At 39.6% G+C, this 9,260-nt stretch overlaps 1 protein-coding gene across 3 annotated transcripts in view; it reads left to right on the top strand.

Moving 5' to 3' along the window:
• Positions 1 to 427: 427 nt before the first annotated feature.
• gne (glucosamine (UDP-N-acetyl)-2-epimerase/N-acetylmannosamine kinase) overlaps positions 428 to 9,260 on the top strand; it is a 31,406-nt gene continuing 22,573 nt past the window's right edge. Inside the window, exons 1-2 of one of the 3 annotated variants that reach the window (XM_030060127.1) lie at positions 428 to 589; positions 4,649 to 4,755. Coding sequence is in view for 1 of the 3 variants with exons in the window: in XM_030060109.1 (XP_029915969.1) it covers positions 7,562 to 7,600 (39 nt within the window). In the remaining 2 variants the exon portion in view is untranslated. Of the gene's footprint in view, positions 590 to 4,648; positions 4,756 to 7,321; positions 7,601 to 9,260 lie in introns of those variants that run through there. The other 2 variants (XM_030060118.1, XM_030060109.1) reach the window with 2 other exon arrangements.

Below are 9,260 nucleotides of genomic sequence, written 5' to 3'. Positions count from 1 at the left end.
ACAAATATTTAAAGCGTTAAGACAATAAAATATAAAGTAGTGCAAAGGAGAGAGATACAACAAAACGAAACAAACCAAACAAAATCGTTGTTCCCTCACGAATACAAGGAATTTAGTTTTTTGTTTGGTAAATTTGCATTTGTCAACGTGGAATATGGCAAGAAATAAAAATTAAATGAATAAGAAAATACGCATTATCATCTTTGTTCCTATAAACACGGCAACCAAATATCACGTCTCCTTAGTAAAGAGTAAAACCTGAGAAAATGCTGTTAAATATAAAAAATATTAATATCTTTCCACGGGCAGACGAAAAACCTTCAGACAAGGCGGGGTGTCTACCGCTAACTTTAAAGTGTTTTATTTTGAAGGAATCAACGGCCATACATCCGGTCCGCCTCTGTCTTTGTGCGGCAACTTGACGCAGACTGCGAAACGGTGCGGAAACCGTTACCCCCGTTGTGAATTAACGTTAGCTGGTGAGGGAGTAAACGTAGGCAGCACTCAACATATCACTATATTCGTAGCAGGACGTAAAACGCCATGGTTTTGGCATGAGATGAGGAAGACGTCCCCTGGATAATTCAAGGTAACGCATTTACGTTACTCTGCTTTCTAACCGTACGGCCGCCGAGAGGCTCGCGAGAACCGTTAAGTTAGTCAACGTTACCCGGCTAACTTAGCGATAGGCGGCTAACGTACGTTTCTGTGGTCCGGTAACAGATTGAGATGTTAGCGAACAGCTGAATCAGAAAAAAAAAACTTACCGCACTGACTCGGGGGAATTGAATCGGTCCCGCATAAAACCAGAATATCGCGGTGGAATCGTCCCCCAGCCGCTAGCTAAAGAGACAATGTTGGCACAACTTTGTTAGACCGTTTTCTAACTTCAGCTAATGTTAGCCAGTTAGCAGGTTAGCCTCGCCCCCGCGGCCTTTATATGATCATCTCGGAGTCCCTGCTTCCCGAGTTGCTCTCAGCAGTGCAGTGAAGTCTCTTTGTTCAAGGGAATGACATGAAGCAAAACCAAAACATACAGCAGAAATCAGTACTTTGCGCGACGAGAATGAGCATCGGCTGTATGAGCTAACATTAATCGTTGTGTTTATGTGTTGCACCCCTAGGAGATGCGTTTGTACACACATTTCATCAGAGTATGGTTCATCATCAGATGCTATGCCTCCGCCCTCTAAGCGTCATATCTCTGCAACTCGGGCATCAGACGGTGCGCTCGTTTAGGGGCCCACGGCAGGCATATAGCGGCTTGGGCGGTGCTTGTAATGGACCCGAACCGGGCCGCAGTGTTTTTTTCTCCCCTGAGATCAGATGGAGAAATTATGACCTAATTGACATGCATCAATTATCTACAGCCTATTACTAATCTTAGCCATAACCAATGTATGCGTAACCCTAACCTTCACCTTAACCTTAAAGACGATGCCCTCCATACATGATATTTTCCTTCATTTTATGTTCCAGCCAGGTCACTAAGGTCACTCCGCAGCTTTTAAATGTTCTGTATGTGTCCCATAAAGTGCTGATGAGGCTGGCCTCTGTTTTTATGGTCCTTAATTGGGCCACGCACCGCCCCTGGATATCAGTATGGCAAGCTGGCTTGGTATTTTTAAAAGGAAACTGAAGATCTAGCTTCTCCATCTGGCTTTTATTTTGGAGTTGTGCTATAACCTCAGTTTTTCAGTTGAGTCACTGGTTTTCATATTTACTTGTGTCCTTGTGTTTATTGTTTTTATTTTACTTTTATTTATTTTTGTGTTCTTTTAAACTTGCAGTGTGAAGCAGTGAGTTGAGTGGAATAATCCAAAATGACCACTGAAATGACTTCACCATCTTTTGTGAGGAAAAACCAAAAAAAAAAAAAAAAAAATTGGCAACCAGACTGTACTGATGTCAGACTCCTGCCTGCCCTGCCCTACGGAAACCTCTTAGTCACCACAATGAAATCCACATGGCAGACAAGTAGAAGTTGACCATCCACAATAAAAATGTATCACAAGACATTATTTTTAAACATTCATAGTCAATATCTGTTACTTTTCCTAATTTGTCAAGCCAGAATTCATCTATAGCTTGGGTTTGTTGATGCAAGTTTGATCTAAACGTAATAGCCCACCCTGATTATTCCCCCACAACTGCAGTAGTGTGGTACATTTCACAACATGTAACAGCTCACTGTCAAGAAGTGAGGACACCTATGCTCCTCATATCATTGAAGTACAATGGTGATAACCAGCCATTGCTCATTTATTCAAGAACAGTCTGCTTCGACTTTTTTCTCCTGCTTATGTCACCACCATTGATAACTGTACTACACTGGTGTTTTGGTCTTTGCTCATTTACTGCTTCTGTGGCGTACTTGTGTAGATGTTTGAATACTTTTTCCTGCCCTCCAGGAAGCTATTGTTTTCCATTGTTTTTTCTTGGACCAGCAGAACCCTGAAAGTCACTTAAGAGGACAGTCTTGCATTGTGAACCTCCTTCCCATGGGCATATGTACTTTGTGGTTGGGTGGTAGCTTTTGTGATGCAAACATTGATTTGAATTGTCTTGAATTGATTTGAAATGTCACCTGCTGGTGGGATCATGTAGGATCAGTCAGTCTTGCTGTCATAAATGTCATAGCATTCCTGGATGTCCTCCAGCATAGGCCATCAAGATAACAAAAAAAAACTTTAATAGTACACAAAAAATGCTGTGGAGCTTCTTCCTGATAAAGAACACTAGATGGTAGCATTTCGTTAACAGTAGAAGACAGTTTTTATATTGCTGGGTTGTTGTCAGAGTCACCCAATTAGACATACCTGTACAAGGTCATAAGAAATATGAGTGGATGATAATTATATTGAGATCATGATTGGACAAAAGGAGATGAGAAGAAAATGCCAAAGCTTAGAGCACATATATTTAATCAGTTGTAGGGTGTTTTAGTTGTTTTTTACAATAGCAATTTTTTTTGCTCACAAATTTGATCAAATGCTTCCCACCTTTTCAACCTCTGCACACCAGTCATTGGCTGTATGTGAACCAAGCAGTCAATATCTATCTATCTATCTATTTATCTATCTAGATAGATAGATATAGATATCTATCTGTCTATCTAGATATATCTAGATATCTATATCTATCTGTCTATATAAATAGATAGATATATTGTAATTGTGCTTGGTGAAAATGAGGCTATATGAAACTCTGTTAGACCAGGTTTAGGTCTTTTATTTGGCTTTGTCATTGAATCCTGTGTGCACCAGGATATTTATGCTGTGTCAACAAGACAGTTAGGCAACTCCAAGTTCATACACAAAGGTTAAGGTTTATTTAAGTAGTCTCAGTATTGACCTTCCCACATGTCAAATATGTGTTATTAATCATCTGGATTCTGGAAAGCCATAGGCTAATTATTTAAGAAATTCAGTAGAATCATTATCAAATGAGGAACAGCCTTCTTATCACTAACTATATTGACTTGTCACTCTAAGAATTTGTTTTCCCCACTTCTCAATTCTCAGGAATCAGATGTAGTATATATATAGTATTTGACATCATAGTGTTGCACTCTTAATATCTATCAGCCTAAAAAAAAATTGTGCGCACTCATGTCTGTACCATGAAGAAGCTTTTGTGGTTGCTGTGAGTCAAAACCTTTGCAAAACTTTTCTGTTGGGTATTTCCACTCTCTTACCATTTATTGTCTACCTCTCTTGACCTTTGAAGTAATTTTTAATTTTAATATTTTATTTAATATTTTAATATTTTTTTGAAACCAGTTTCTGTCAAAAGCCTGTACTGTACTGTATTACATTTGAATCATACAGTAATTTAATTTGTATTTGGAAAAGCATTTGCAAATACAATTAGCTAATTAGTCTCTCCTGAGTTATGGTCAGCACATAAGGTTGGTACAGAGCCGGGTAGCCAGTAGATATGCCCACCGGATATCTGCACTTTACTGAGCGTACTCTTCTAGTTAGCATTGTTATCAGATGAAAAAGTGCCTTCCAATTGCAAAGCCATTTACATAGCAAGATGAGAGTTAGTTAAGATTTAGACAGTTTATACATAAATGTACTAACAATTACAATGTCTAAACAAATGCCTAGCATCTTTTAAGAAAAGATCATCTGTAAAGCAGCCCAATAGAAATTAGTATAATTTAGCTGCACTTAACCCCTTCTCAGTGTCAATACAAATATCCTAGCCTGCAGGCAGGACTCCTAGCATTCCAGTGTTTTACAGGGGCACTTTTTCAGAGAAAAAGAGTTTGCTCCCAGACACAGATAGTCTTTTCACTTCAAAGCCTGAGCCCTGTAGCTTTACGATATGTATACCCTAAGTACTTAGTTTAGCAAATAAACAGTCATTTTGTTAAGAATTAAGAAGTATATTTATGTATTCATCAATGACAGATGGGTAGTCAGCCATTTACTGATAAGCTGTTTAAGTGATGTAAATAAATATGCAGTCTGCATCTCTGATGCATTAAAATCTGAACAAATGCAGTAAACTCAATATGCACGTGTCCAGGGGATGCACCCTGTTTTGTCCCTGATGATTCTACATTGTGAACAAGTCCATGTTGAAATCATAGAAATAAACAAAAGAAACTATACTGTTGACTTTTGTCCATTTTCAGTTTATCCACTGTTATTCTTCTGCGATAAAAGCGAGTTGATGAGAAAAGAGCTGCTGCACTGAGATCTCTACTTATCAAGTACACCCGTCTTCCTGCCCAAAAGCCAGGTAAGCCCTGCCTGTGAGCCTTAATTCGGCCTCAGGCCATGGTTAACCCTGTCTGGCCTATGGGTATTCATTGGGCCATCAGCACATGGAAACTGACCCTGACATAGCCCCATCTATGTGCAATCAAAGACCAGAAGTGACAATGGAAACACAACTGGCCTTGGCACTCACAAGCTCGCCCACATTTGTAGCAAGTTGTTCTGACCACTGAGGTGAAGGCACACGCAGGGTGCAGTGTCCTTCACCAGAGGGAGCAGAGTTCAGCTGGAGAGTAACTGTGTCTCTGTATTTGTGCATTTTTGCATGTGTGGGAGTATGCATGTGGGGTAGAGTTTGAGGTTTCCTGAACACAAAAGATAGCTATAAGAGATGGCAGACAGAACTAAGGTCATTACGCAAGTTCTTTAAGGCAGTGCAAAGGAAAACATTCACCACAGAAGAGAAGGGGAGAGAGACTGAGTAATTGTAATTAGTTTTACAGAGACTACTATTGCAAAATAATTCATGATTTTATAAGGAATAAAACATTTTAAATTACATTTTTCACTTTCACTTAAAAAGATATTTAAATGATGATGGTGTGATTTTTGTTGGGATCTGTACCAATCAAATATGTTTTCTCACATCTAGAAAATACAATTTGTAGGCCAGGACATCTCTGTCCTACAATGCACTACAATGTTTTGTCACACATTTTACCTTTGTCAAAAAATTGCTACTCCTGCAATTTGGATTTTGCACCTGGCCATATTGTAATTTCAATCATTTAGATTTATTCGAAATTTATTTATTTATTTTGATTAATTGTTGAGACGTAACACTGATTAACACTGATTAGCCACACTTCTGAAGACCATTCTGTATTGCAACCCAGAGTTTAAAAAAAAAAAAAAAATGTGGCAGATGAATGTAGGCAGCATCATGTTAAATAGGTTTGTTAAAAGATGACCTCTCAGCTGTGATCAGTCAGATTCAGCGATTTGGGGTCACAAGGGCCCAGGAGTTGTTCTAACCAATGAGGTGGGCACAGAGTGCAGTGCCCTTGCACCAGAGGGAGCAGAGTTCAGCTGGAGAATAGCTGTGTGTCTGTATTTGTGCATTTTTGATTGTGTGGGAGTATGAGTGTGGGGTAGAGTTCAAGGTGTTCTGAACACAGCAGATATCTAAAATGATAGAACTAAGGTCATTTTGTGAGATTGTCAAAACAGTAAAAAGGAAAACCTTGACCACAGAAGAGAATAGGGGAGAGATTGGAAATGCTGAAATTGTTTAAAGAAAATCCATCTGTATATTGGGTACCTCTGTGGTTACCCTACTGTGTGATTGAGAACTGGAGCATGCGGATACTGGGGCAAGGGAAGTGGAATGGCTAAGAAAAAAAAATGCAGTGTATTGTATATGTAGACAGATGTTGTGTTTGTTCATCAGAGGAAAACCTTCTATTACAGTCTTAGTCAAATTTCATGTTTATGATAAACATTTCACATTGACTGACTCACTTAATTTTCTTACTATAACATTTGATTAACCTGATATACTGACACACATGGTATTGTGTTTATTAACCCAGAAACAAACTATTAGCCAGCATAAATAATGTTTGACAGGACTAGATCAACTCAGGCTAACAGCAGCCTGTAAACAAACAAGTCTGTTAGTGATTGATTACACAAATGTGTGAGCAATCAATAAAAATCAGTCATTTCTTTATAGCCATCATATTAGGGGCTGACGAGACTTTCCGTTTTTTAATGAGAGGCTTATTGGCAATCTGATTTATCCATCTACCCCTAACTGTATTTGCAGTATAAACTCACTTATCCTGTAGATTAGATCTTTGCCAAAGTCATTCAGATTTCTCTATGGCATTTTCCTTCCTTATGCCAGGTTGCTCACATCACCACCACACCTGGTCTCTATATCTGTGACGGACTTCATGTAGCAGTAAACACTGCCTCCGATTCACTAGCCAGCCACAAGGGGGAAAAATGTATTAATATCAATATAAGCGATGTAAGGCCTGATGCTGAAAACTTGTGTTTTCAGATGCCTGGCACATAGTTGCTTCTAATTAAAGATACAACATAAAACTTAAAGGACAATGGGAAGTGACTTTGGGAGTAAATTTTTTTATTTTTAATACCTTGCAATCTTGTAATGTGCCATCAATAAACTGAAAACAGGATGTCAGTGTTTACAAATTTGCTGCTGTTTAGTTTTGATTTGTCATTGATTTGTCTTTTCTGTGCGTGAAGTGACCAGTGTTTCATTTTGATTGTATGATGTCTCAGTTATTTGCTCTTTTGCAAACCTACAGTGCATTATTACGATCAGGGAGCTGTATTTCTTTCACAATAGTGTGGCTTTTGCTATTTGTTTGTATTCTGTTTCATTCTATATTTTTTTGAAATTAGGATAGATCACACAGGAAGCACGCACCTGCTGTGTCTCCTGTCTAACTGCAGTGTGTTCTGCATGTATGCAAACTTGTACTGGATGTACTGTAGCCACTCCTAGCAGAGATGCTGCATGTCAGATGGGAAGCCACATTTCCTCTTCCCTCCCTCTCAGCCAATCAGAATTGAATGCAAATGAGCTCCCTCACAGCACCTCCCCCCAGCTCTATGTCACCCTCCCTCTCTGTCTTCCTTTCTCTGTACGTCTGTCGCTTTGTTGGCTTGGACTGGGTCTCTGTGATTCAGGGTAGCGAAGCTGTCTGGGGTAGAGTGAGATATAGATAGATATAGGATAGACGGATTGTTAACGAGAGGAGAGTGATTTGGCTGGGAATCCACAAAGGTGTGGGATGGAAAAGCATCCGGGGTTTGTGGTCAGAAACCCTCATGTGAGTCAGATGGCTTTTTTCAGTGTCCTCACCCTTTCCTTTTTTTTTTTTATCTCATATCTCTGCTCTTCATTTTCTCTCTGTCTGTCTGTGTATCATTGTCCTTCCACTTTCTCATTTAGTCTCTCCTTCCTGCATGCTTCCCTGCCCCCATACCGTAGTGCTGGCTGCTGATGCTGTCTTGTGATGCTTGATTAGACATCACAGGGTGTGTGTGAGAGAGTCTGCGAGACAGTTTGAGAGAGAGAATGGGTGGGTGGGCACGCTGAATGCGGTTTACGCTAAACCACAGGATTTAGCCGTAAGAGTTTCTGGAATTATGATTATTTTGTGGTGTGATGTCTTAGCTGAGAGGGTCGGAGAAAGGCATGATTACAAGGAATGGGCCTTAAATGCTTTGTTTCCTTGTTCATATTTTCCTTTGGCTGTAATACATCATCAGGATGTGCTACAGACACGTAGCACACCCTGAGTGCATTGCCTTCATCCGGAGGATGGACTGGTACTGTTTTGTGTGGCAATACAGCATATTTCTTGTTTCATTCTTGTAATAGGAAACATGCTTCTGAAACAGCATTTAGGCCATTATGGTACAGTAAAACTCTCCATTAAAACCTTTGCCAATCAAATTCTTTAAGTCTAACTTTGGTATTAAGAAAAAGTTTGGCAAACTGATATAGCTGCCTAACTCGTTTCAGCAGCTGTGAACTGAAAATGAGATCACATAATCACTACTTGCTATGTCATCACCTACAGGGCTAATAAAATACTCTAAAATACGCTATCTCTGTATCTATCTCATATTTAGAACTGAATTGGGGTAAATTTCCACTCCTTTCCTGGAGTAAAGACCATGCTAAACACCAACCTGGCTAGTGCACTGAGCTAATGTATGGCTACTCAAGCATTAGCTTGCACTGCTTCTCTCTGCAGTTTTGGGTGTTAAACTTTTTTCTTGACAGTTTTGCCTCTTGTTAAGGTCGGGCAAGACTACATGATTTTCAAGATAAATTTGGCAGCGAATTGAGATTGGGCAGAGTCCTGGGTAGTCCAGGGAAGTTGAAGGTATTCACTCTGCAGAGTTGAAGCTGTAATATTTGATTTCATTGGGCCTTATCTTTCCATAATTGTTTAGTGTGTGCATGCCCACATATCAAATCTTGACAGGAATATTCAGCACCCAATGAAAATTGTGAGTTTGCAGAGGGAGGAGGATGGAAAACAGAACCTTTGGATTCACCTGCTGTCAGATTACCACAGGGTATTTGACTGTGGACACTTAGCATGCTCTGTCAAACTACTGATCACTGACGTTAACTAGCTAGCTAACGTCAGCTATCAGACCCTAGTGCACGCTACTTACTAGTTGTCAAGCATAAACGCACATGCACACACACAAACACACAGAAATTGAATGGGTAGAACCGGTATAGGCCTTTGGTTCACAGCAAATTAGTACATTCAAGCAAAAATACACATCCATGCTCATGATACTGTCCTTTTTTTTGAATTTCCTTTCAGGGATGAATAAAGTTTTATCTACCTATCTATCTTTTTATGCATGGTACCTCCATAGCACAGGCAGTACAAGAGCTTCAGACTGCAGCTGAGTCCTTACAAACTGCTCTGCTGAATTAAAATTATTTTTAAATGCTGAGAA

The sequence above is a fragment of the Myripristis murdjan genome, chromosome 1 (assembly GCF_902150065.1).
Source record: "Myripristis murdjan chromosome 1, fMyrMur1.1, whole genome shotgun sequence".
Taxonomy (NCBI): Eukaryota; Metazoa; Chordata; class Actinopteri; order Holocentriformes; family Holocentridae; genus Myripristis; species Myripristis murdjan.
Note: the sequence above shows the minus strand (reverse complement) of the source record. Positions and strands in the feature narration are given on the sequence as shown.